General features: G+C 47.1%; 1 protein-coding gene and 1 long non-coding RNA gene across 2 annotated transcripts; both read left to right on the plus strand.

Moving 5' to 3' along the window:
• The first annotated feature begins 10010 nt into the window (after nucleotides 1-10010).
• Nucleotides 10011-10752, plus strand: LOC132593030 (uncharacterized). The gene is made up of 3 exons (XR_009558448.1): nucleotides 10011-10076; nucleotides 10285-10339; nucleotides 10537-10752. It is a non-coding gene; the product is annotated as an uncharacterized LOC132593030 (long non-coding RNA).
• Nucleotides 10753-19744: 8992 nt separating this feature from the next.
• LOC132593091 (uncharacterized) lies at nucleotides 19745-25680 on the plus strand. The gene is made up of 6 exons (XM_060282070.1): nucleotides 19745-19763; nucleotides 22851-22925; nucleotides 23151-23221; nucleotides 24162-24285; nucleotides 24843-24919; nucleotides 25300-25680. The coding sequence occupies exons 1-6, from the start codon at nucleotides 19745-19747 to the stop codon at nucleotides 25594-25596; spliced, it is 663 nt and encodes a 220-aa protein (XP_060138053.1). The 3' UTR covers nucleotides 25597-25680.
• The last annotated feature ends 1169 nt before the right edge of the window (nucleotides 25681-26849 follow it).

A 26849-nucleotide genomic window follows, 5' to 3' on the forward strand; every position in this document is an offset into this window, starting at 1 on the left:
GGTAAAATCTTTTCCTATGGCACTAAGCCCCAAGACCTTCTTCTGCATATATTGTGTTTAAAATTGGGAAGCTTGGATTTATAACTGTGTTCATAAGATAACATGCAACCTTAAATATGTAATATGGAAGAGTATATAATGGTGGCCTCTGGCTTCTTCCAAAAACACCCCCAAATGTGGCCAAGGGGTGCTATGCTCATCACTGCTAGAGGGGCTGAGATTAAATGCTGACCACCAATCATGGCTCAGTCTGTAGAGCCTGACTCTTAATCTCAGAGTCGTGGGTTCGAGCCCCACTTTGGTTGAAAGATTCCTGCATTGCAGGGGGTGGATAATCCTTGTGGTCCCTCCGAGCTCTACAATCCTATGGTGCTAAAGGAAGAGTTAAGAGGCTTAGCCCTACCACAACTCCATAGCGGCAGCAGCACCCCTTCTGCTATGCTTTCGTTGGGACTCCTACGCGGTGGACATACTATCAAAGGCTCATTGGCATGGATAGCCAAATCCATCGCTACCAGCAACGCTCTTTGGAAAACAGGACAGTGGATGGGAATGGCCTCCTTAGAGGGCCGTACAGTAAATGGGGTGCAGATTGTACAAATAGTCAGACTTGGTCCTTGGGTGCACATCTGATTAAACCTGTGGGGCCTGATTCAGCCAAGTGAAAGGAAAGCGGAAGGCTGCTTCTATGGGGAAAGGGATGGGGAGCGAGAGAAAGAGCCCTACCCTCTTCTTCTTCTGCAATGGGATTAACCAACAAAAAGGGAACAAAACACGCAGAGTGAATTTTTCACAGCCCTAAAGTTGTTGTTGTTGTTGATTGAGTTTATTTATTGAATTATTTAAGCATGCAAAATAGGGGACGGATGTAAGGGTTGATGGGTCCAAGGAGGCATGATGGAAGCAACAGTATTTGTTCTTCAAGTGTCTCTGCCACATTTATATATGAGGAAGCTAGAATCTAGCAGCAATCCAACAGAAAAAGAAAGTTTGCCACAATGGTCTGCATTGCTGACACATATCTAAAGAAGCAGGGAATTAAGTCGGTGGTTTTTATTCACACAATGTTCCCAGTTGCGCCTCAGCTGTGTCATATCCACGGGAAACGGCCAAGAATAGACCCACATCCCATGTCATTCTGGCCTCCTTCGGGAGAAAGAGTGCTGTATAAATTCAACAAATAGAATAATTAGGAGTGCTCTGGCTTGCGAACGTACTTTGGAAACCGAAGGTCCGACACGGCTTCTGATTGAGTGAAGGAAGCTCCTGCAGCCAATCAGAAGCCCCCCTTGCCCCCTTCTAGAACTCACTGCTCTCAACAAACTCTCATCTGCCCTCCACCCCAACATTCAAACTCGCTTTCAAAGCCTGAAAGACCTATACAGCTGTTCTCTTTCTACAACTCTTTCTACTATGACAGAGTTTTCCAAAGGTGAGAACCTGGAAACCCATAGGACAGGGGTGGCCAACTCCCAAGAAACTGCAATCTACACACATAGTTAAAAACAGGTAGGGATCTACCCCATATTTGGGGGTTCAGGTTGTTGAGCTTTTTTAGGGAGGAAAGCCCGTTTTGTAGGGGTTCCCTTCCAACTCTACCATACTGTGCTATGATTCTATCAAGCAGCTAAAGGAGGGGGCAGGGGAGCAAGATGTCCAACAAGGGGAGGCACAACCACACACCCCAACAGCCCCCTCTGGCCTGGCCCACGGTGGCCTCATCCCAGCACACTTTGCCCCCTCCCCCCGATTTTATTTTTCTTAATTCATCTGCCTGACAACCCAGCAGCCTGGCCCCAAAGTACCACTTTGCAAGCAAGCCTTATATTGCCCTACAAGAGGGATGCATGTCAGACGATGGTGAGAGTCTTGTCAGGATACTTGCCGATCACAGTCATGAATAGGAACTGTGAAGGCAGGAGGAGCTCTGAGGCCCAGAGGAGAGGAGTGGCATATAAATATTGTTATTGTTATTGTTATTAGTGTCACCTGTCACTAGTACATGGCGGCTTGGCTCACTGGCTTGACTTGTCCGCAGCTGTTGACAGCTTGGCAGGTCCTCAGCTGTGGTCCCCAGATGATATTTTCTCTTGTGAATAACTGGATGGTTACTTCCTCTGTTTTTATTTTCCTTTCTGTCTCCCAGCTCCTCAGAGAGGAAGGCCACAGCGGCTGCTGTTGCGCCAAAGAATAGAGGAACCGGCGCTGGAAATCGTGGTATGTTAATTCCGTGGGGAATCCATTCCCCACATGTGCCAAATAGGGCTGGGGGCGGGGAGCAGGCCCATCTCACCCCAACCCCTTGCCCAGAAGAAAATTATTGTGCTAGACTGGGGCTAGCATGGCTGTGAGCCAGGCACCTGCTCATGTTTCTGTTTTCTTTGCAGTGAGGGAGCCTTTCCCCAACATCTACTTTGTTCTGGTGTAATCCCTGGAGAGACGTGGATGCCTGCCAGATGATGGTGAGAGTCTTAGCAAGATACTGGACCATCAAAAATGATGAACAGGAACTGTGAAGGTAAGAGGAGCTCCAAGGCCGTCATTGGTGCATGTGGCTTGGCTCCCTGGTTTGCCTTGAGCTGTTGATAGCTTGGCAGGCCCTCAGCTGTGGTCTCCAGATGATATTTTCTGTTGTGAATAACTGGATGGTTACTTCCTCTGCTTTTGTCTTCCTTTCTGTCTCCCAGGTCCTCTGACAGGAAGGCCCCAGCGGATGCTGTGGCGCAGGGCCATTGAAAAACCTTCGCTGGAAGTCGTGGTATGTTAATTCCATAGGGAATCCACTCTCCACATGTGCCGGGAGGTTGTGGCACCAACCTGAGTGAAACGGGGCTGGGGTGAGGGTGGGGGAGCAGGCCTGGCTTGCTCCAACTCCTCGCCCCTCTCCTTCCAAGCCAGGGGTCAGGCCGCCATGTGCCCAGGCAGGAGCAGCAATCATTGGCAGCCAGTGGAGACGTGGGCATAGGCACTCCCTTGCCAGCACTCAAGCTGTCCCTGCTCTAGTTTGGGGGCTGGCCCCCCAGGGGCCCTACCTATGTCCCCACCGCAGGAGGACCCTGCCTCCGTTGACCCACTTTTCCCTGCTCTGCTTCTGGGTTGCTCTGTGCCACGCAATGCTTCCCCACTGCCCCTTCTCCATAATACGGGCATGGCTCCTTTCCGACCCTGTCTGGCAAAGAAGAAGCAGCCAAAGTTTCCCCAAATTCAAAGAACATCTCAAGTTATTACAGTGAGGGAAACTTTGGCTGCTGCTTCTGAGCTATGCCAGCTGGGAAGGAGCCAAATTGCTCATACGGAGGGGGCGGCCAGGTTGGGGATACTTATAAGATCAGGTAGGAGGAAATGCTCCCTTCCCAGGTCCCCCACCCTCCTGCCCCAGACTGGGGCTAGCGTGGCTGGGAGCCAGGCGCCTGCTGATGTCTCTGTTTTCTTTGCAACGAGGGAACGACTCAGCCTGGGAACCGCCGCATCCTGGGAGGGACTAGAGCCCAGACAAGGGCCTCTCGCCTCAGAGGTACGGGGACAGGGGACAGGGGGGCCTTAGCGAGCACACCAGAAAGGCATGCAGGATCAGGCCAAGGGCTCACCTGCTCCAGCCTCCTCTTCTCCCAGGGGCCACCCAGATGCCACTGGGAAAGCAGCAAACAGGATCTGAGCCCAAGAAGCAGTGCCCAGTGTCCCGTTCTCCCCTGCTTCAATGATCCCTTCTTTCTTGCAGGATCTCCTGTCTGCACCACTGTGGCTGCTGCCCAAGCCTCCCCCAAAAGAGCAGGTAAGAGGACGGGGAAATTTGCCGGGGGGGGGGGGAGAACACCCTACGAGTTGAGCGTACGTGTTCATGCTCTCAGTACATTTCTGAGAAAAGGCAGATACTGATAAGGCGGGTTTGGGACCTTGGGGCCTTCCTACAGGGCTTGCTTGACTACAACTCCCATTGTTCTTGACCACTGTCCTTCCCCCCTTCTTCTTTTTAAATAAAAAAAAACAGCTTGAGGAGTCCCCAGTGATGCCGGTTGGTGGAAGGAAGAGGCATGGGGTGACGGTGCAAAGTCAGCATGTTTGGCACAGAAGCAGCCACCAAAGTTTCCTCCAATTCAAAGAACATCTCGAGTTATTTCAGTGAGGGAGGAAACTTTGGATGCTGCTTCTGATCTAGGCCAGCTGGGACGGAGCCAAGATGCTCGTACGGAGGGGGAGGCCAAGTTGGGAAAACTTATAAGATCAGGTAGGAGGACATGCCCCTTCCCAGGTCCCCCACCCTCCTGCCCCAGACTGGGGCTAGCGTGGCTGGGAGCTAGGCGCCTGCTGATGTCTCTGTTTTCTTTGCAGCGAGGGAACAACTCAGCCTGGGAGCCGCCGCATCCTGGGAGGGAATAGAGCCCAGACAAGGGCCTTTCGCCTCAGAGGTAATGGGACGGGGGGAGGAGGGGGTCGTTAGGAAACACACAAGAAGGGCCTGCAGGATCAGGCCATTGGCCCATCTGGTCCAGCCTCCTCTTTTCCCAGTGCCCTCCCAGATGCCTGTGAGAATGCTGCAAGCAGGATTCGAGCCCAAGAGCCCTCTGCCCCCCTGGGACTTCCTGTAACGGCTATTCTGAAGCATTTCCATCAGGACTAGTAGCCTTTGACCACCCTCTCCTCCATTAAGTCACCTCATCCTCTTTTAAAGCCATGCAGTCGGAGATGCTCTTTTGGTGCCTCTCATGGCCTGTGACAGCCCATTCACATGTCCCTCAAAGCAGCCCTTAGTGTTGAGTTTTCTCCTCCTTCAAAGATACCTTCTTTCGTCCAGGATCTCCTGTCTGCACCGCTGTGGCTGCTGCCAAAGCCTCCCATAAAAAGAACAGGACCGTCTGCCAGGAGGATACCAAGTCCTTCTTCCTCCACAGGGCCACGCTTCAAGAGAATGGTCTCCATCACCAGCACCCAAGCTGATGGACAGAGAGTGAGACTCCATCTTCCGTTGCGTTCCAGTCTGGCCTTTCTGGATTGTAAAGTCCTTCCAAGTCGCTGGAGGAATCCATTCTGCTCAGTGCCTTGCATGTCTTCTGGGATGCAACGCATGCTGTCTGAATGTGCCAGTTTCTGACTGGAGGAGAAGGGCATCTCTGGCACAGGTTAAAGCTCAATAAAGAAATTGGTTGCTTTCTATACGCCAATGATTAAACAATATATCGTGATAAAAGATTGTTAAAAAGTAAAAGTAACCAGCAGTTTTCTTTCCTTCTCTGCCTTCTGTATCTGCTTCTGGGAGCTCTGCTTAAGAAGGCTGGTTCTCATCAGCCCTTTCTCCTTGGAGGCCTTGAAGCTGCAGGTGAAGCCACTCCCCCTTCTCCCCCTTCAGGCTGCTGTTCAGCAGGTGAAGCGGATTCCTGCCCCATGACACTATCCCCCTCCCCAAGGTGCACCTCAACCTACCAGGTGGGTGCCGCCTTTTGGGGAACACGGCGGTGGAAGTGTTGGACCAACTGGACATTGGGGGAGCATGGACATGCAAGGCCTCTTTCCCTGAGGATTTTCCATTAAGTCCATGTCCATTAAAAGGCCGTAAACCCCCTCCCCCACTTTCTATCATCTTCTTCTTTGGTGATCACACGTAGCCAAGTAAGATTATCTTTCGTGAACACGATCTTAATAGTGAGTCCATAATGGACGGTGGAGGCCAATTCTGGGTCCACACGTCCTTCCACAGTTTCCTGGTGGGAGTCGTTCACTTTGAGGATTTCCCAAACGTGCCTTCCTCTTAGCTCATTTCTCTCTTTCGTCCTAATTTCGACCGTCTTCAAAGTCCATGACACCATCAGTAAAGGCTGTTCTCCAATTGGAGCACTCGAAAGCCAGCTTGTCCCAATTTTTTATACTACATTTCTTTTAGATTTGCATTGAGAGAGTCTTTAAACCTATTTCCTTGACCATCACCATTACATTATTAAGTTGTTTGGGAAGACGATGATCAGGTATAGCCCAGGTCTGTAAAGCTGTTTTCCAGGTGTTTGGAGAGGGTGGTGTGAGGCATCTGGGCCTTAGCAGTAGGAGCCAAGCCTTAGCTCCGTGGCCCTCCTAAACCGAGGGAATTCTGTTCCCGGGCAGCTGGCAGAGCCCCTCTTCTCTTGTCATGGAATGGGCACATGCCCCAGGCGATGGTGACTGGACTATTGATCCTAAGCTGAATAGCAGACCTGCCCAGCTTCAGATGCCCCCTTCTAGAACCCACCACTCTCTCAACTGACTCTCAACTGCCTCTCCCACCAACATTCAAACTCCCCTTCCAAGCCTCTGTCAATCTTCTGTCTCCACCAGAATTCCTCTCTCTCTCTTTCCCCCTCCCTCTCTGCCTGACATTCCATTGGGAATTCTAATATCATCACTTCAATTACCCAATTACACATTTTTTAAAATATAGATTTTGGGGGGAATACCCACTAAACCCTGGAAATTGATAAATGGTAGGATTTGGGATTATTTGGGTTTTGAAGGGAGAAATGCAAGTTGCAAGGGCAGTTAAGAAAAAATTCAAGGGCCCGGAGAGACTAACTGGAAATGCAAGAGAAGTCCTTCCCCCTTGCCCTGTGGTGTGAACAGAGATGGGGGGGGGGATCTGGAAGGGGGCTGGGATAAGTGGGTGCGGGTGTATTTCCCCAAAGAATTCTGGGAGTTGTAGTTTGTCAGGGCTTCTGGGAATTGTATGTCTTTGAGACGGAAGCTACAATGCCCAGGATCATTTGGGGGACGTCATGTGCTTTAAATGCTTATTGGATGCACTTTAAATAATAGGATTATAGAATTGTAGAGTTGGGAGGTTTCCCGAGGGTCATCTAGTCCAACCCCCTGCAATGCAGGAATCACAGCTAAAGCATTCATGGCAGATAGTCATCCAACCTCTGCTTAAAAACCTCCAAGTGTTGGAATTTCCTTTCTTGTAACATAAATCCATGGCTTCAGGTCCCGCGGGTCTCTGGAGCAGAAGAAAGCAATCTTCCTCCCTCCTCTTGAGATATTGGCCGGGCTGCATGGCGTGGCTCTCATATCCATGTCCTGAGAGACAGAGAGCAAAACCTTTCTCTCTCCCCTTTCTCCACCCCATGCAGAATTGCAAGGGGTCAGTGAATCTGGCTGGTAAGAAGATGGTCAGAGTTTGGAGCCCAGCTAGGGCTGGCAGTGGGCAGGATCCTGGCATTGCGTGGGATGGACTAGAATCACTAGATGACCCTTGGGATCCCTTCCAACTCTACCATGCTATGATTCTATCAGGCAGCTAAAGGAATGTGCAGGGGAGCAATATGCAGAACCAGGGGAGGAATAACCACACATGCCAACAGCACCCTCTTGCCTGACCCATGGTGGCCTCATCCCAGCACATTTTGAACCCCTGATTTTATTTTTCTTAATCCATCTGCCTGACAACCCAGCAGCCTGGCCCCTGTTTGCCAGCTGATGTCACAAAGTGCCACTTTGCAAGCAAGCCTTATATTGCCCTGCAAGAGGGATGCCTGTCAGATGACGGTGAGAGACTCATCATGGATAGTGTCTGCAAAGGTAAGAGGAGCTCCGAGGCCCAGAGGAGATGAGCGGCATATACATAAAGGAATAATAATAATAATAATAATAATAATAATAATAATAATAATTCATAGGAACAGTAGCTGTAAAATCTATATAGGGAAAAATTATTATGCATTTGCGGGGGACACCCCTAAACCCTAGAGATTAATGAATGGTAGATTTGGAGTATTGAAGGGCAGATTGGAAGCCAGGGGGAAAGTGCAGGCTCAGATTTCTTTCCAAGCCAGGGCCTCACCTGGGAGAGAGACAGAAACATGCCCAAAGGGGTGGTGGCCCATCGGAGAGTCTGGGAGAGACTTAAGCCAGGGTCTCTGAGTTTAGACTTTGGGATTCCCTGGCATTTCCCATCTGTAACCTCTTCCTCTGTTTGCATTTTCCTTTCTGTCTCCCAGCTCCTGAAAGGCTGTTGTGCCGTCGGGCGCAGATGTCCAAAGATCTTGAAGTTGTGGTATGTTTCTTCCATGGGGAATTCATTCTCCACATGTGCCGGGAGGTCGTGGGAGCAACCTGTGTGAACCGGGGCTGGGCTGGGCTGGGAGCAGGCATGTCTCCCCCCAGCCCCTCACCCCCCTGCTTCCAAAAAAGGGGACGGGCTATTCTGTTCCCCGGCAGGTGCATTGAGAGATGGCAGCCAGTGGTGGCGTGGGCTTGGGCACCATGGCAGGGGTGCTTGATCTGCCTCCCTCCTTCCCTGGATCAGCTGGCCAGACACACTTGCTAGGGCTCAGGCTGTCCCCACAGAAGTTTGGGGCTTCCCCCGGGGGGCCCTATGTGTCCACCGCAGGAGTGCACTGGTTGCAGCCGGGCTGCTCTGTGCCACACAGGAGAAGGAGAAGTGGGGCTGGGGGGAGGCAGCAGAGTGAGGAAGGGAGGGAGCTGGGAAGGAAGACAGGTGGGTGGGGGGAGAAATATTGAGGCTGATGTTCTCCAGAAGAGAATTATTAGGGGCGGCCCACAGGACCCCTGTCCCCTAGAGAGTAGAATGTCCTTCTTCCTTCGCAGGGCCGTGGTTTGGGAGGCTCTGCTCCGGCGGCCGAGCAGCAGCCCAGCGGTGCCAGGGGGAACCTCACAGTGCGCAGGTATGCTGGGACCTTGTGTGGCAGGCGAAGTTTTCCCAATCATCCTACCTGTATACTGGGTACCACATGGCAGAGGGGGCCCAAGCATTGCAGACAAACAAGGGGGAGGGGTGCCAAATTGTAGGGTCGTACGGAAGGGCTGTAGTTAGGGGGTGGTGAGGTGGGCCCCCGCCAGGGGCGCCGGTGAGGGGCACGAACACAAAATCGGCTAAAATCATGTCCATAAAAATGTCTATAAATAAAAATATCAATTATTGCCTCCACCCCCTAGGGTCCTTCCTTCCTTCAGACTAAGGCAGACATTGTGTCTCGAACTGGATCTGGGGGAGAAGTGGCCCTCCTTGCCTTCTTAGCCCATCTTTCCCCCTAATTACTCAGTTACCATAATGGCCCTTAGAAGAGAAGAGATAGATGTTTTTATCTATATATTTATCTGGAACTCCTCCAACCTATCAGACTAACTGAGCTTCTTTCTTCCTTAGGCGAGAGGCCGGCCAGAACAAGGGGGGAAAGGCTCCCACTTCAGGTAAGTGGAAAGGCCAATCGAGTGCCCTACATTATAGGAATGCTTCCTTCCCGTGTCCCCCCCACCCTCATGTGCCATGTTTCTGTTTTATTTGCAGTGAGGGAGCCTTTCCCCATTGTATACTTCGTTCTGGCGGAATCCCTGGAGAGACGTGGCGAACATCAGGTACTGGGGCAGAGGGAACGAAGGGTCCTTGTGGAGTCCTAGGAACACTCTCCCCACCTGAGGCTTCCAGGAAGTGCTTTTCAGAAGCATTCCTCCCTCTGCACCATGCAATTTTCTTACCCTCATTGAAAGCCCCCTCATCCAAGATGCTCTTGTGGGGCATCTGGTTGTCCTTGGCTTCCACTACAGGATTGCCAGGAGAGAGAAGCCTTTCAATCTTTGGTGTGGCTAAGATAGCTGAATGTGCCCCCATTCCTCATATGATGTCCTTCTTCCTCCACAGGGCCACGCCTCCAGGGATGAGGCTCCAGATCTTGCTCCCGGGATGAAGAAGCAGAAAACATGCCGGCGGCTCCCGGCTGCGATCCCTCGCAGTGCTGCCCCACTGCCCATTCTCCGTACGGGCATGGCTCCTTCCCGGCCCGGCTTGGCGCAGAAGCAGCAGCCAAAGTTTCCTCCCATTAAAACATCAGAGAGGGAGGAAACTTTGACTGCTGCTTCTGTGCTAGGCCGGCTGGAAGATGCCCGTACGGAGGCCAAGTTGGGAGCATTAATAAGATCAGGTAGGAGGACATGCCCTTCCCTTGTCCCCCACCCTCCTGCCCCAGACTGGGACTAGCGTGGCTGGGAGCTAGGCGCCGGCTGATGTCTCCGTTTCTTTTGCAGCGAGGGGAAAATTCAGCCGGGGAGCCGCCGCATTCCGGGAGGGACTGGAGCCCAGACAACGGCCTCTCGCCTGTGAGGTACGGGGACAGGGGGGAGGAGGGGGGGGCTTAGGGAACACACCAGAAGGGCATGCAGGATCAGGCCAAGGGCTCACCTGGTCCAGCCTCCTCTTCTCCCAGGGGCCACCCAGATGCCACTGGGAAAGCAGCAAACAGGATCTGAGCCCAAGAAGCAGTGCCTAGCGCCCCGTTCTCCCCTGCTTCAATGATCCCTTCTTTCTTGCAGGATTTCCCGTCGGCACCGCTGTGGATGCTGCCCAAGCCTCCCCCAAGGAGAGCTGGTAAGAGGAAGGGGAATTTTGCCTGGGGAGGGGAGAACACCCTACGAGTTGAGCGTACGTGTTCATGCTCTCAGTGAATTTCTGAGAAAGGCGGGTTTGGGACCTTTGGGGCCTTCCTACAGGGCTTGCTTGACTACAACTCCCATTGTCCTTGACCACTCTCCTTCCCCCCTTCTTCTTTTTAAATAAAAAAACAGACTGAGGAGTCCCAGTGATGCCGGTTGGCGGAGGAAGAGATGAATTTCAGAGCCTTTGGATCTCAGCTGAAGATTCCAGATTCTGATGTTTCAGCTGCTGAAGCATTTGAAAGCTGAGATGTGATAAATAGAAGAAAAAACATTTCCCTGTTCATCCTTTGGATATATCGGTTAATATTGTTGTTGTTGTAAAGTCAAGATAAGATGAATCTTCTGCCTCAGAGAAATATTCCGGTTTTGAGGATATTCTGAACGACCCGGCACAGAGTGAAGTAATGGGAAGTCCTCATCGTTTGGTTGAACACAAACTTGGTGTATTATGTGCACATACTCCTTCCTTCTCATGAAAATGTTTCTTACCTGTGTCCCTGTGGCTTCAAGTAAACCATGTTAAACAGTAGTTGTACACACAATCTCTCACCTACCTTGATGAAAAAAGGTACATTAAATGCTTAAATATATTCCCTTTGTTCTGTGTTTACTGTCAGTAAAAATGTCCTCTCATTGGGTATTTTTTTTTAAAAAAAGTGGGGAAATATCTCTATTCAGGGCAATTACGGTCTCATGTCTGCCACTGTAGAACTGTAGACATTATAAAGTCTATAGAAAAGGGATATTTTAGATGGAACGTTCTTGTTCTTTGCCATATATAATCCAGGTACTTGCTGTTTAATCTTTCTTTCCTTGTTCTTGATGACTTGACATGCCATCTTTTAAAAACAATGAGTAAGATTTTCCTATAAATGCAACCAAATGAAACAAAACCAAAACCTGAGCTCCCCACTGGGGCAACACAAGCTCTGAAGGGTTCAGGCTGTCGCAATTTGGGAAATGAGCTTGTGGCATTAGAGGGAGAGACCACCTCATCAGCACACAGCCTCTAAGACTGTCCCCGGAGTGAGAAAACCTCCCAAATTAAATCCAAATAAGGAGAGAGATTTCAAAGGATCATTGGAACAACTTTTGAAAGGAGTCTGGGAGTGAAATAAGGGAGTCCCCTCTAGACCTGGTTAGAACCACATGGGGAAAATCGGACTGGAAAGAACCGGGTACAACAAAACCTTTAGTCTCAGAGTATATGGGCATAGAAGGGATCAAAGAATTGTAGAGCTGGAAGGGACCACAAGGATCATCTAGTCCAACCCTCTGCAATGCACGAGCCCCACGTTGGGCAAAAGAGTCCTGCAATTCTGGGGGTTGGACTAGATGACCCCAGGGTCCCTTCGAACTCTACAATTCTTCGATTCTAATACAAATGGTGTGAATGGTGTGAATGGCTTACATCTGAGGGGCTGTGATGACCCACTAAGTTGCATCCTGCAGGGATAGAGGGCCTCACCCTGAAGAGAGACTGCTTCCCATCACTCATTTAGAACTTTAAAAGCTTGACAACCAGGAGCAGGAAGAAAGTACAGAAAAATCTGTTCCAGGATCTGTTGACTTATTGCTGCTCTGCATGGGCACCAGGGCACACTAGCCATCAGCAACGGTTGGGCATCTTCTTCACATATATTTTCCAAATGCATTCTAGGTGGTTAGTTCTGCCCCACTGAAGCCAGCTTGTACTTTTTTCTATTATTGTGACTCACAATTGCTACCTTCACATACTAAAAGCATTTCTATGACCAAAGGAGCAATCCTATAGCCAGCGTGGTGTAGTGTTTAAGAGAGGGGGACTCGGAATCTGGAGAACTGGGTTCGCTTCCCTGCTCCTCCAGATGCAGCTGCTGGGTGACCTTGGGCCAGTCACACTTCTCTGAAGCCTCTCGGCCTCACTCACCTCACAGAGTGTTTGTTGTGGGGGAGGGAGGGAAAGGAGATTGTGAGCTGCTTTGAGACTCCTTAAAGGAGTTTCTTCTGCTCCTTCTATAGCAAGATCCACTGGAATGAGCACTGGACCCACTGTATCTCTAGCTTGAGCTAGGAGGTTCTTGGAGCAGCCGGACTACACAGGCTTAACTCCCTTATCCTCAGCTCAGCAGGAGAGAATCTGGAGTATCTCCCTCAGCCTGACTTAGCCAGAACCTAGACAGCTGAGCTGAGTTTGGCTGGTCTTAACTGGCAAAAGCCCTGAAACAGGGTGGGATTGAGGCAGGATCCTAGGCCTATTCACATGACCCAGCAACTCAGTGAAACTCAAGCACGATAACTGAAGCGGTGTCACTCAAGCAGTGGAGGCGATAGATGTGATCCCCTCCCCCCTTTATTTGTTTGTTTTGTAGCACAAGAAATTATATTTCTATGCTGCTTTTCATCTGCATTAATCGCAAATTGGCTTACATGCAATAAATAACATTAACGATAACGTAATAGAACATCACAAAAGCAACATCAAGCAGACAACATAAATCTTGTGCACAGGATTAGTCTCCATGTGGATGAGCCTCAGCGCTGGGAGAACGGTTGAGTTTTGTTTCACTTTCAGACATCTCTGCTTATTACTACATTCAAAGCAGAGATTTTTGTTTAAAAACAAACTCTTAGTCGGTTTTCCAATGAATTGGCTCATAACCCTGACTCATAAAGCTGGTTCCTCCGCTGAGAATATGTGTGCTAAAGGTGGGGGGAAAAGACAAGGTAGGACCACAATCAGCAACTGGAATACCTGAAGATGCTGTTTTCAACAGGAAAAAAAGGAAAGGAGCAGAAGTGAAAACCAGACCTGAAGTCATTTCCTCTGATCTGAAAACCCAGGTCCTTAGTTCCAGGTGGTAGGAGAAGGTGGGCACATTATTGGGAGTTTTTTTTTTGATAAAGTGGTACCTCAGTTTTCAAACACCTTAGTTCCCAAATAACTTGAAACCCGAATGCTGCAAAACTGGAAGTAGGTGTTCCGGTTTTTTCAAACTTTTATCGGAAGACGAACATGCTCTGTTTTGAGTCCCCCTGTGTTTCCTGTTGCGCTGCTCATGTGAGCCCCCTCCCCCCATTATAATTCAAGCCTTCCGTTTCTGATTGCAGTGTTCTGAGGTGATATTTGGAGCTTATATTTGGTGCTTTTGTTTTTGTTATTTATTTTGCGGTTTTGGTTTTGAGGGTTTTTCAGTTCATTTGTTTTTGTGACTGTGTGGATCCCAGTTCAGCTACTGATTCATGGATTGATGGATTGAATGATTGTGTGACTGCAAAAATGGATAAAAGACCCCCATCCAAACAATGACTATCATCACTGGAGGTAAGAAGAATTTTTAGATTTCATTTTTATCATCTACAATACTGTTTTTTTTATTTTATAGTACAGTACATTGATTATTGCTTTCATGGATCAATGGTCTCGTTATATAATAAAATTCATGTTAGGTTTCTGTTTTGTTGTTGTTTAGTCGTTTAGTCGTTCCGACTCTTCGTGACCCCATGGACCAGAGCACGCCAGGCACTCCTGTCTTCCACTGCCTCCCGCAGTTTGGTCAAACTCATGTTCGTAGCTTCGAGAACACTGTCCAACCATCTCGTCCTCTGTCACCCCCTTCTCCTTGTGCCCTCAATATTTCCCAACATCAGGGTCTTTTCCAGGGAGTCTTCTCTTCTCATGAGGTGGCCAAAGTATTAGAGCCTTAGGGGTTGTTTTTAAATGTCTGGAACGGATTAATCTGTATTGCATTACTTTCTATGGGAAAGTGCACCTTGGTTTTGGAACGCTTTGGTTTTGGAACAGACTTCTGGAACGGATTAAGTTTGAGAACACAGGTACCACTGTATGTAATTTTTTAAAAATACATTTCATTGCCAATGTGTTTAGCACTGCAACATGTAAGCAGATTTGAAGGCTCAGCCTAGCAAGTGTTATCCTGACAACAATTTGGGAGTATTGCAGAGTCATTTGATCTGAGTACAAGCAGTTCATGATGAATTAATACTTTTGACTGCTGATCCTTCTGATGGCTTAACTTCACAGCAATTTGTTTATTTAAAATACTTCTCATTTTTCCACAACTGCTCAAGATAGCTCACAGCATTTATTTAGGACAATTACATTCAGCAAAGACAAACCTAAAACTGAAAGCATTTTTTACAAAAAAACTTTAAAATAACATACAGTCGTAGCTTGGATCTCGAAAGCCTTGCAACTCGAATGTTTTGGCTCCCAAACACCGCAACCCCGGAAGTGAGTGTTCCGGCTTGCGAACGTTCTTTGGAAGCCGACTGTCCGACGTGGCTTCCGATTGAGTGCAGGAAGCCCCTGCAGCCAACTGGAAGCCATGCCTCCCCCCCCTGAACCCACCGCTCTCAACCAACTGATCAGAAAATCACAATAGAATTGGCCAAATGGCTGGGAATCGAAGAGGAGGAAATGAAAAAGAGCATAGAAAGGGTATTTAGGGTCAAATCTAGTTTTGCCAGACTAAACAACTTGCCGGGTGACTGTTTAGTTACCTTTGGAAACTTAGAAATGAGAGACAGAATTTTGCAAAACAGTAGCAAGAATAAGTTAAGAATTCAGGAGTCGAATATCATCATACATAAGGTTATCCCGCCAAGGATATTGAAAAAGAGGGAAAATTTTAAACCATATGTAGAGGCGTTACAAAGAAAATCCATTGGACACAGATGGGAATTTCCGGAAGGAATATCCTTTTTTTTATAAGGGGAAAAGAAGAAAGTACAAAACAGTGGGAGACATGGACAAGTTTTGGAGGAAGTATAAGGAGGAACTTGGTCCTGTAGGTCTGACAGGGGAGGGGGGGGGAGAAGAGAAGGAATCCCAACAATTGGAGGAAGAGAGTTGAAAGTTGGAAAAGCTGAATAGAAAGAGGAAAGTGCAGAATCACTTACTGCCCTCTTTTGGTTCTTTTTAAAAAAATAAATAAATAAATAAATAAAATATAAATTCAATAGAAGGAATTAAACTGTATTAAAGTTTACAAATAAATAAAAGTCCCAAATGGACTTAAAAGCAATATCTTGGAATGTTAATGGACTGAATGAGAAATGCAAAAGAAACGAAGTTGAACATATTCTCAAAAAACAGAAATACGATTTAATCTGTTTGCAGGAAACACACATTGCTGAACAACATACTCGAATTTTATCAAACAAAAGGCTAGGATGTGAATTTGTGTCATCAGGCAAAACAAAACAAAATGGAGCAGTAATCTATGCAAAACCTACCTTGGAACCGAAATTAATATATAAAGATACACAAGGTCGTGTTGTAGTTATCCAAATAACCGTAAATGGAGAAAAGATAATAGTAATAGGTATGTATGCGCCCAATGTAAAAAAAGTGAATTTTTTCAAAGTCTGGAACAAAATTTGGGGGATATAATCGGAGAAAAAAATCATATTATTAGGAGATCAAAATGGGGTAGTTGCACCTGAATTGGATAGATCTAAAAAAGTCGCAAGAAATAAACAGTCAAAGCTTCCAAAAACCTTTTTTCAATTAATCGAGCTGCTAAATTTGGAAGACATTTGGAGACTCAGAAATCCATTTGAAAGAGATTATACTTATTATTCATATCCAAACAAATCGGCCGGAAGAATCGATGCTATATGGACAACTAAAGAACTGTCACTTAAAGTATCTGAGGTTGAAATTTTACCCAAGACTATTTCCGATCACAACGCAGTATATGTAAGGACTAAAGGGAGGAGGAAAGAGAACAATAAGATGGAGATTAAATGAAAGTTTGCTAAAAAATGAGAAAATTCTGGAGAAAGCCAAGAGGACATTGAAGGAATACTTTGAATTAAATTTAAATAAAGGAACAGATCAAAAAATAGTATGGGATTCCAGCAAAGCTGTCCTCCGGGGCTTCTTTATACAACAAAATACAATCCAGAATAGACAAAAGGAAAAGAAAAAGCAGGAAATACTAGAAGAAATTAGGAAGCAAGAGAGAGAAATATATAAAAAAACTGAGAGTGAGGAGTTAAAAAGAAATCTAAAAATACTTCAATCTCAGTACTCAATGTTAATAAGCGAGGAAATTGAGAATAAAATGAAATTAATGAAGCAAACATTTTTTTGAATCTGCCAACAAACCAGGGAAACTTTTAGCTTGGCAGCTTAAAAAAAGGGAGGCTGAAAGAATTATTAATAAAATTAAAGTAGAGGAAAAAGTTGTAACTGACCCAAAGGAAATTGAAAATCTTTTTTTAGAATTTTTCAGTAATTTGTATAAAAAGGAAGGAGAATCAACACAAAATATCAAAAAATATTTGGAAAAGCATAGTCCCCCCAAAATTCTCAAAAAACATAAAGAAATTTTAGAGGCACCAATAACAGCTTTTGAAATTCAAAACGCAATTAAGGAAGCAAAAACCGGAAAAACACCAGGGCCGGACGGGTTCCCGGCCACCTATTATAAGACTTTTGAGGATATTTTAATGGAGCCATTGAAAGACATCATGAATACCATAATGAAGGAAGGGACGATGCCAAATTCGTGGAAGGAGAGTTTCATAACTCTAATACCCAAGCAGGGAACGGATCAACAAGAGGTAACAAATTATAGACCGATTGCGCTCCTTAACAATGATTATAAGTTATATGCATAATTTGGCACAAAGAGCAAAAAAAGTTCTCTGTGATGTCATCCACGAAAACCAGGCAGGGTTCCTTCCAGGTAGGCGTATTTCAAATAACACCAGAAATATTGTAAACTTGCTAGAATATTTGGATATAAAAATAAATAAATCTGCCATATTCTTGGCGGTTGACGCCGAAAAAGCTTTTGACCGTGTTTCGTGGGACTTTATGAAAGGCCTACTCCACCAAATGGATTTTGGGGAGAAATTTATAAATGGAATTAACGCAATCTATACAAAACAAAAAGCCAAACTCATAATAAATGGAAACGCAACTCAAGAATGTGAGATAAATAAAGGGGTAAGACAGGGGTGTCCCCTGTCCCCCTTAATATTTATCTTAACATTAGAGGTCTTATGTAAACAAATAAGGGAGGAGAAGGAAATAAAAGGCATAATGCTAGGGACCAGAAATTACAAACTCAGAGCGTTTGCGGACGATCTCATTGTTACGGTGGAAAATCCCAAGCAAAGTCTAATAAAAGTTCTGGATATAATACAAGAATATGGTACAGTTTCGGGATTTAAATTAAATTATAATAAGACTAAACTTTTGGCAAAAAACATGTCACAATTGGAGAAAGAAGAAATACAAAAGGTTACTCAGCTAAAAATCTATTCAAAATTAAAATATTTGGGGATAACGCTGACCCCAAAAAATATCAATCTGTTTGAAGACAATTATACAAAGAAGTGGGAAGAAATAAAAAAAAAACCTTGAAATTTGGAGTAGGCTCAAACTATCTTTCTGTGGCAGGATCGCGGTCATAAAGATGAAAGTCCTTCCTAAATTGTTATATTTATTTCAAACTATACCAATTATAGGAAGGAGAACTGTGTTTGATAAGTGGCAGAAAGAGCTGTCGAAATTTCTCTGGCAAGGCAAAAGGCCGAGGGTCAAACATAAATTACTTATTGACCTCCCGGAAAGAGGAGGCTTCGGCCTCCCAGACCTCAGGCTTTATTATGAAGCCTCCTGTTTAACGTGGCTAAAGGATTGGTGCCTGCTAAAGAATGTTGACATATTAGATCTAGAGGGACATGAAGCGAGGTTTGGATGGCACGCTTACCTTTACTATGATAAAGGGAAGGTACATAGGAAATTCACAAACCACATAATTAGAAATGCACTGTTAAAAACATGGGATAAATATTGTAAATATCTTGAACCAAAAATTCCCAGATGGTTATCTCCAATGGAGGCTATAACACCAAAAAGATCAAATATGGAGGATAAATGGATAACTTACAATATGATGATAATAGAAGAAGGAGGACAGTGGAAAATTAAAAAATACGAAGAAATAAGAGAACATTTAAATACATGGCTGGATTACCATCAATTAAGTGAGTTATTTAAAAAAGACAAACAAATAGGGTTTCAAAGAGAGGGCTCAAGATTTGAAAAAGAAATATTAATTGGCAAAACAAAACTTATAGCTAAAATGTATAAGCTGTTGCTAGAGCACGAAGTGATGGATGAAATGGTTACAGTATCTATGACGAAATGGGCACAAGACTGTGGTTACCCGATTACGAGTGCGGAATGGGAAAACCTGTGGAAATTTAATATGAAGTTTACATCGAACTATAATATAAGAGAAAATATGCTTAAGATGAATCACAGGTGGCACCTCACACCCTCTAGATCAGGCATCCCCAAACTTCGGCCCTCCAGATGTTTTGGACTACAATTCCCATCTTCCCCGACCACTGGTCCTGTTAACTAGGGATCATGGGAGTTGTAGGCCAAAACATCTGGAGGGCCGCAGTTTGGGGATGCCTGCTCTAGATTATCTAAAATGTATAAAAATATTGCAAATGTTTGTTGGAGGTGTGGAGGGAATGATGGAAACCTATTTCATATGTGGTGGACATGTGATATCATTAAGAAATTTTGGGACAAAATCCATGATGAGATTCAAAAAATCTTGGGAAAGAATATCCAAAAAAGACCAGAGATCTTTTTCTTGAGTGTTACACTTCAGAAAGATATTCCACCACAGTCAAGAGAAATCCTTTTATACTCGTTAGCAGCAGCACGGATTGTTATTGCCAAAAAATGGAAAGAAAAAGAAGCCCCCAAAATTGTAGAATGGCAAAATAAACTCCAGGAATTTGCCGAAATGGCACAACTAACGAATAGCCTGAGAGGAAAGGTTAAAGAAGAATTCGTGAAAAAATGGGATAGGTATAAAAAATATGTTATGAAATATAGTAAAAACCAAATACCAATGATAGCGTTTGAATAGAAACAAAATAATAACAAAACAAAAAAAAAGGTCACTTGTAGGAAAAAAACGAGGATTAAAGCAATAGGAATGTGAAACCATGGGTTAAAAGAAATAGTATTGATTGTATATACATTCGACAAAGGAAAAAAGTATGCTGACGGAGATAACAGGAAGTCCTTTTAATTTGTATAATTATAATTCGCTATTCCTTTTTATTTTTTATTTTTTATTATTTTTTGTGTGGTTTTTTTTCTTTTTCTTTTTTTCCTCCCCTACCTTTCTCCCTTTTGTTGAGAAAGGAGGGTTGAAGATGTGACGTGGAAAATGTAAAAATGTATAGTTGTAAATGTTTGTATTTTGATGAAAGGAAAATAAATAAATATGATTTAAAAAAAAGAAAGGAAAGGATTCTACTCTTTCTTAAAGCCACGACAGCCTCCGCCATGTCTCAGTTCTCCAAAGGTGAGAGCCTGGAACCCCTTAGGCTCTTGCCACCACTCGGCAGAGAGAGGGGAGGCACCCAACTTTTGAAACAATATTTTATCCACCCTGCTGGGGGTTGGACAAGATGACCCTTGGCCTCCTTTCCAATTCTACCATCAAGCAGCCAAAGGAACGGGCAGGGGAGCAAAATGCAGAACCAGGGGAGGCACAACCACACACCCCAACAGCCCCCTCTGGCCTGACCCACGGGGGCCTCGGTCCCAGCACACTTTGACCTCCCGATTATATTTTTCTTAATTCAGCTGCCTGAAAACCCAGCAGCCTGGGCCCTGTTTGCCAACTGATGTCACAAAGTGCTGCTTTGCAAGCAAACTAAAAATAGTTGTTCCGTACTAGTAGCGTAAGATTAAGCACACTTAGATGGACTTAAGCCCTATAGAAATAAATAGGACTCATTTTCTAAGTAACTATATTATATAGACAGCGTGGAACTATAGCTGACCACAGGAAGAGCTCAGTATCAGTAAATAAAAATCAATTTGCCCCAACACCTTCTACATAAGTATGCATAAGTATGAGGATAAACCCTCAGCCTGTAATTGATATGAAACCAATCTGGGTTGCAAAGTTCTCATGAGAACAGATTTGATCAGGGCAACATGATGTACAGACAGTTACATCTTGGTTCTGGTCTGTCACAGAGTCAACCTGTAAGTTCCGAGGCAGAACCCCTCCAGTTTCTAGAATACTACTAATATTAAGTTATTATAGGGTAATAGCTTGTGTATATATAATATTTCCAATATCTCAGGGGTAAAATCTTTTCCTATGGCAGTAAGCCCCAAGACCTTCTTCTGCATATATTGTGTTTAAAATTGGGAAGCTTGGATTTATAACTGTGTTCATAAGATAACATGCAACCTTAAATATGTAATATGGAAGAGTATATAATGGTGGCCTCTGGCTTCTTCCAAAAACACCCCCAAATGTGGCCAAGGGGTGCTATGCTCATCACTGCTAGAGGGGCTGAGATTAAATGCTGACCACCAATCATGGCTCAGTCTGTAGAGCCTGACTCTTAATCTCAGAGTCGTGGGTTCGAGCCCCACTTTGGTTGAAAGATTCCTGCATTGCAGGGGGTGGATTATCCTTGTGGTCCCTCTGAGCTCTACAATCCTATGGTGCTAAGGGAAGAGTTGAGAGTCTATGCCCTGCCACAAGCCCCATAGCGGCAGCAGCACCCCTTCGGCTATGCTTTCGTTGGGAATCGGATTCCTAAGCGGTGGACATACTATCAAAGGCTCATTGGCATGGATAGCCAAATCCATCGCTACCAACAACGCTCTTTGGAAAACAGGACAGTGGATGGGAATGGCCTCCTTAGAGGGCCGTACAGTAAATGGGGTGCAGATTGTACAAATAGTCAGACTTGGTCCTTGGGTGCACATCTGATTAAACCTGTGGGGCCTGATTCAGCCAAGTGAAAGGAAAGCGGAAGGCTGCTTCTGTGGGGAAAGGGATGGGGAGCGAGAGAAAGAGCCCTACCCTCTTCTTCTTCTACAATGGGATTAACCAACAAAAAGGGAACAAAACACGCAGAGTGAATTTTTCACAGCCCTAAAGTTGTTGTTGTTGTTGATTGAGTTTATTTATTGAATTATTTAAGCATGCAAAATAGGGGACGGATGTAAGGGTTGATGGGTCCAAGGAGGCATGATGGAAGCAACAGTATTTGTTCTTCAAGTGTCTCTGCCACATTTATATATGAGGAGGCTAGAATCTAGCAGCAATCCAACAGAATAAGAAAGCTAGCTACTATGGTCTGCATTGCTGACACACATCTAAAGAAGCAGGTAAGTATTGGAACTTTTAAGTCGGTGGTTTTTATTCACACAATGTTCCCAGTTGCGCCTCAGCTGTGTCATATCTACGGGAAACGGCCAAGAATAGACCCACATCCCATGTCATTCTGGCCTCCTTCGGGAGAAAGAGTGCTGTATAAATGCAACAAATAAAATAATTAGGAGTGCTCTGGCTTGCGAACGTACTTTGGAAACCGAAGGTCCGACACGGCTTCTGATTGAGTGAAGGAAGCTCCTGCAGCCAATCAGAAGCCCCCCTTGCCCCCCTTATAGAACCCACTGCTCTCAACAAACTCTCATCTGCCCTCCACCCCAACATTCAAACTCGCTTTCAAAGCCTGAAAGGCCTATACAGCTGTTCTCTTTCTACAACAGTCTCCACTATGACAGAGTTTTCTAAAGGTGATAACCTGGAAACCCATAGGACAGGGGTGGCCAACTCCCTAGAGACTGCAATCTACTCACAGAGTTAAAAACAGGCAGTGATCTACCCCATATTTGGGGGTTCAGGTTGTTGAGCTTTTTTAGGGAGGAAAGCCCCTTTTGTAGGGGTTCCCTTCCAACTCTATCATACTGTACTATGATTCTATCAAGCAGCTAAAGGAAGGGGCAGGGGAGCAAGATGTCCAACAAGGGGAGGCATAACCACACACCCCAACAGCACCATCTGGCCTGACCCACGGAGGCCTCATCCCAGCACACTTTGCCTCCTCCCCCCCTGATTTTATTTTCCTTAATTCATCTGCCTGACAACCCAGCAGCCTGGCCCCTGTTTGCCAGCTGATGACACAAAGTGCCGCTTTGCAAGCAAGCCTTATACATATTGTTATTGTTATTAGAGTCACGTGTCACTAGTGCATGGCGGCTTGTCTCACTGGCTTGACTTGTCCGCAGCTGTTGACAGCTTGGCAGGTCCTCAGCTGTGGTCCCCAGATGATATTTTCTCTTGTGAATAACTGGATGGTTACTTCCTCTGTTTTTATTTTCCTTTCTGTCTCCCAGCTCCTCAGAGAGGAAGGCCACAGCGGCTGCTGTTGCGCCAAAGAATAGAGGAACCGGCGCTGGAAATCGTGGTATGTTAATTCCGTGGGGAATCCATTCCCCACATGTGCCAAATAGGGCTGGGGGCGGGGAGCAGGCCCATCTCACCCCAGCCCCTTGCCCAGAAGAAAATTATTGGGCTAGACTGGGGCTAGCATGGCTGTGAGCCAGGCACCTGCTCATGTTTCTGTTTTCTTTGCAGTGAGGGAGCCTTTCCCCAATGTCTACTTTGTTCTGGCGAAATCCCTGGAGACACGTGGATGCCTGCCAGATGATGGTGAGAGTCTTAGCAAGATACTGGACCATCAAAAATGATGAACAGGAACTGTGAAGGTAAGAGGAGCTCCAAGGCCGTCATTGGTGCATGTGGCTTGGCTCCCTGGTTTGCCTTGAGCTGTTGATAGCTTGGCAGGTCCTCAGCTGTGGTCCCCAGATGATATTTTCTGTTGTGAATAACTGGATGGTTACTTCCTCTGCTTTTGTCTTCCTTTCTGTCTCCCAGGTCCTCTGACAGGAAGGCCCCAGCGGATGCTGTGGCGCAGGGCCATTGAAAAACCTTCGCTGGAAGTCGTGGTATGTTAATTCCATAGGGAATCCACTCTCCACATGTGCCGGGAGGTTGTGGCACCAACCTGAGTGAAACGGGGCTGGGGTGAGGGTGGGGGAGCAGGCGTGGCTTGCTCCAACTCCTCGCCCCTCTCCTTCCAAGCCAGAGGTCAGGCTGTCATGTGCCCAGGCAGGAGCAGCAATCATTGGCAGCCAGTGGAGACGTGGGCATAGGCAGCATGGCAGGGGTGCTTGTTCTGTCTCCCTCCTACCCTGGGTCAGCTGGCCAGGCTCCCTTGCCAGCACTCAAGCTGTCCCTGCTGTAGTTTGGGGGCTGGCCCCCCAGGGGCCCTATGTCCCCACCGCAGGAGGGCCCTGCCTCCGTTGACCCACTTTTCCCTGCTCTGCTTCTGGGTTGCTCTGTGGCACGCAATGCTTCCCCACTGCCCCTTCTCCATAATACGGGCATGGCTCCTTTCCGGCCCTGTCTGGCAAAGAAGAAGCAGCCAAAGTTTCCCCAAATTCAAAGAACATCTCAAGTTATTACAGTGAGGGAAACTTTGGCTGCTGCTTCTGAGCTATGCCAGCTGGGAAGGAGCCAAATTGCTCATACGGAGGGGGCGGCCAGGTTGGGGATACTTATAAGATCAGGTAGGAGGAAATGCTCCCTTCCCAGGTCCCCCACCCTCCTGCCCCAGACTGGGGCTAGCGTGGCTGGGAGCCAGGCGCCTGCTGATGTCTCTGTTTTCTTTGCAACGAGGGAACGACTCAGCCTGGGAACCGCCGCATCCTGGGAGGGACTAGAGCCCAGACAAGGGCCTCTCGCCTCAGAGGTACGGGGACAGGGGACAGGGGGGCCTTAGCGAGCACACCAGAAAGGCATGCAGGATCAGGCCAAGGGCTCACCTGCTCCAGCCTCCTCTTCTCCCAGGGGCCACCCAGATGCCACTGGGAAAGCAGCAAACAGGATCTGAGCCCGAGAAGCAGTGCCCAGTGTCCCGTTCTCCCCTGCTTCAATGATCCCTTCTTTCTTGCAGGATCTCCTGTCTGCACCACTCTGGCTGCTGCCCAAGCCTCCCCCAAAAGAGCAGGTAAGAGGACGGGGAAATTTGCCTGGGGGGGGGGGAGAACACCCTACGAGTTGAGCGTACGTGTTCATGCTCTCAGTGAATTTCTGAGAAAAGGCAGATACTGATAAGGCGGGTTTGGGACCTTTGGGGCCTTCCTACAGGGCTTGCTTGACTACAACTCCCATTGTTCTTGACCACTGTCCTTCCCCCCTTCTTCTTTTTAAATAAAAAAAAACAGCTTGAGGAGTCCCCAGTGATGCCGGTTGGTGGAAGGAAGAGGCATGGGGTGACGGTGCAAAGTCAACATGTTTGGCACAGCAGCAGCCACCAAAGTTTCCTCAATTTGAAGAACATCTCGAGTTATTTCAGTGAGGGAGGAAACTTTGGATGCTGCTTCTGATCTAGGCCAGCTGGGATGGAGCCAAGATGCTCGTATGGAGGGGGAGGCCAGGTTGGGGAAACTTATAAGATCAGGTAGGAAGACATGCCCATTCTCAGGTCCCCCACCCTCCTGCCCAAGACTGGGGCTAGCGTGGCTGGAAGCCAGGCACCTGCTGATGTCTCTGTTTCCTTTGCAGCGAGGGAACGACTCAGCCTGGGAGCCGCCGCATCCTGGGAGGGACTGGAGCCCAGACAAGGGCTTCTCGCCTCAGAGGTAATGGGACGGGGGGAGGAGGGGGTCCTTAGGAAACACGTAAGAAGGGCCTGCAGGATCAGGCCATTGGCCCATCTGGTCCAGCCTCCTCTTTACCCAGGGTCCTCCCAGTTGCCTGTGAGAATGCTGCAAGCAGGATTCGAGCCCAAGAGCCCTCTGCCCACCTGGGACTTCCTGTAATGGCTATTCTGAAGCATTTCCATCAGGACTAGTAGCCTTTGACCAACCCTCTCCTCCATTAAGTCACCTCATTCTCTTTTAAAGCCATGCAGTCGGAGATGCTCTTTTGGCCCCTCTCATGGCCTGTGGCAGCCCATTCACATGTCCCTCAAAGCAGCGCTGAGTTCTCTCCTCCTTCAAAGATATCTTCTTTCTTCCAGGATCTCCTGTCTGCACCGCTGTGGCTGCTGCCTAAGCCTCCCATAAAAAGAACAGGAACGTCTGCCAGGAGGATACCAAGTCCTTCTTCCTCCACAGGGCCTCGCTTCAAGAAAATGGTCTCCATCACCAGCACCCAAGCTGATGGACAGAGAGTGAGACTCCATCTTCCGTTGCGTTCCAGTCTGGCCTTTCTGGATTGTAAAGTCCTTCCAAGTCGCTGGAGGAAACCATTCTGCTCAGTGCCTTGCATGTCTCCTGGGATGCCACGCATGCTGTCTGAATGTGCCAGTCCCTGACAGGAGGAGGAGGGCATCTCTGGCACAGGTTAAAGCTCAATAAAGAAATTGGTTGCTTTCGATATGCCAATGATTAAATAATATACCGTGATAAAAGATTGTTAAAAATTTCCTTCATTCTCTGCTTTTTCTGGCTGCTTCTGGGAGCTCTGCTTAAGAAGGCTGGTTCTCATCAGCCCTTTCTCCTTGGAGTCCTTGAAGCTGCAGGTGAAGTCACTCCCCCTTCTCCCCCTTCAGGCTGCTGTGCAGCAGGTGAAGCGGATTCCTTTCCCATGACACTATCCCCCTCCCCAAGGTGCACCTCCACCTGCCAGGTGGGTGCCGCCTTTCGGGGAGTACGACGGTGGAAGTGTTGGACCAGCTGGACGTTGGGGGAGCATGGACATGCAAGGCCTCTTCCCCTGAGGATTTTCCATTAGGTCCATGTCCATAAAAAAGGCCATAGCCCCCCACTTCCTATCATCCTCTTCCTTGGTGATCACACGTAGCCAAGTAAGATTATCTTTCGTGAACACGATCTTAATAGTGAGTCCATAATGGACGGTGGAAGCCAATTCTGGGTCCACATGTCCTCCCACAGTTTCCTGGCGGGAGTCGTTCACGGTGAGGATTTCCCAAACGTGCCTTCCTCTTAGCTCATTTCTCTCTTTCGTCCTGATTTCGACCGTCTTCAATGTCCATGACACCAGCGGTAAAGGCTGTTCTCCAATTGGAGCACTCACAAGCCAGCTTGTTCCCATTGTTTATACTACATTTCTTTTAGATTTGCATTGAGAGAGTCTTTAAACCTGTTTCGTTGACCATCAGCATTACATTATTAAGTTGTTTGGGAAGACGATAATCAGGTATAGCCCAGGTCTGTAGAGCAGCTTCCCAGGTAGTTGGAGAGGGTGGTGTGAGGCATCTGGGCCTTAGCAGTAGGAGCCAAGCCTTAGCTCCGTGGCCCTCCTAAACCGAGGGAATTCTGTTCCCGGGCAGCTGGCAGAGCCCCTCTTCTCTTGTCATGGAATGGGCACATGCCCCAGGCGATGGTGACTGGACTATTGATCCTAAGCTGAATAGCAGACCTGCCCAGCTTCAGATGCCCCCTTCTAGAACCCACCGCTCTCAACCGACTCTCAACTGCCTCTCCCACCAACATTCAAACTCCCCTTCCAAGCCTCCGTCAATCTTCTGTCTCCACCAGAATTCCACTCTCTCTCTTTCCCCCTCCCTCCCTGCCTGACATTACATTGGGAATTCTAACATCATCA

This window comes from Zootoca vivipara, chromosome 13 (genome assembly GCF_963506605.1).
Source record: "Zootoca vivipara chromosome 13, rZooViv1.1, whole genome shotgun sequence".
NCBI lineage: Eukaryota > Metazoa > Chordata > Lepidosauria > Squamata > Lacertidae > Zootoca > Zootoca vivipara.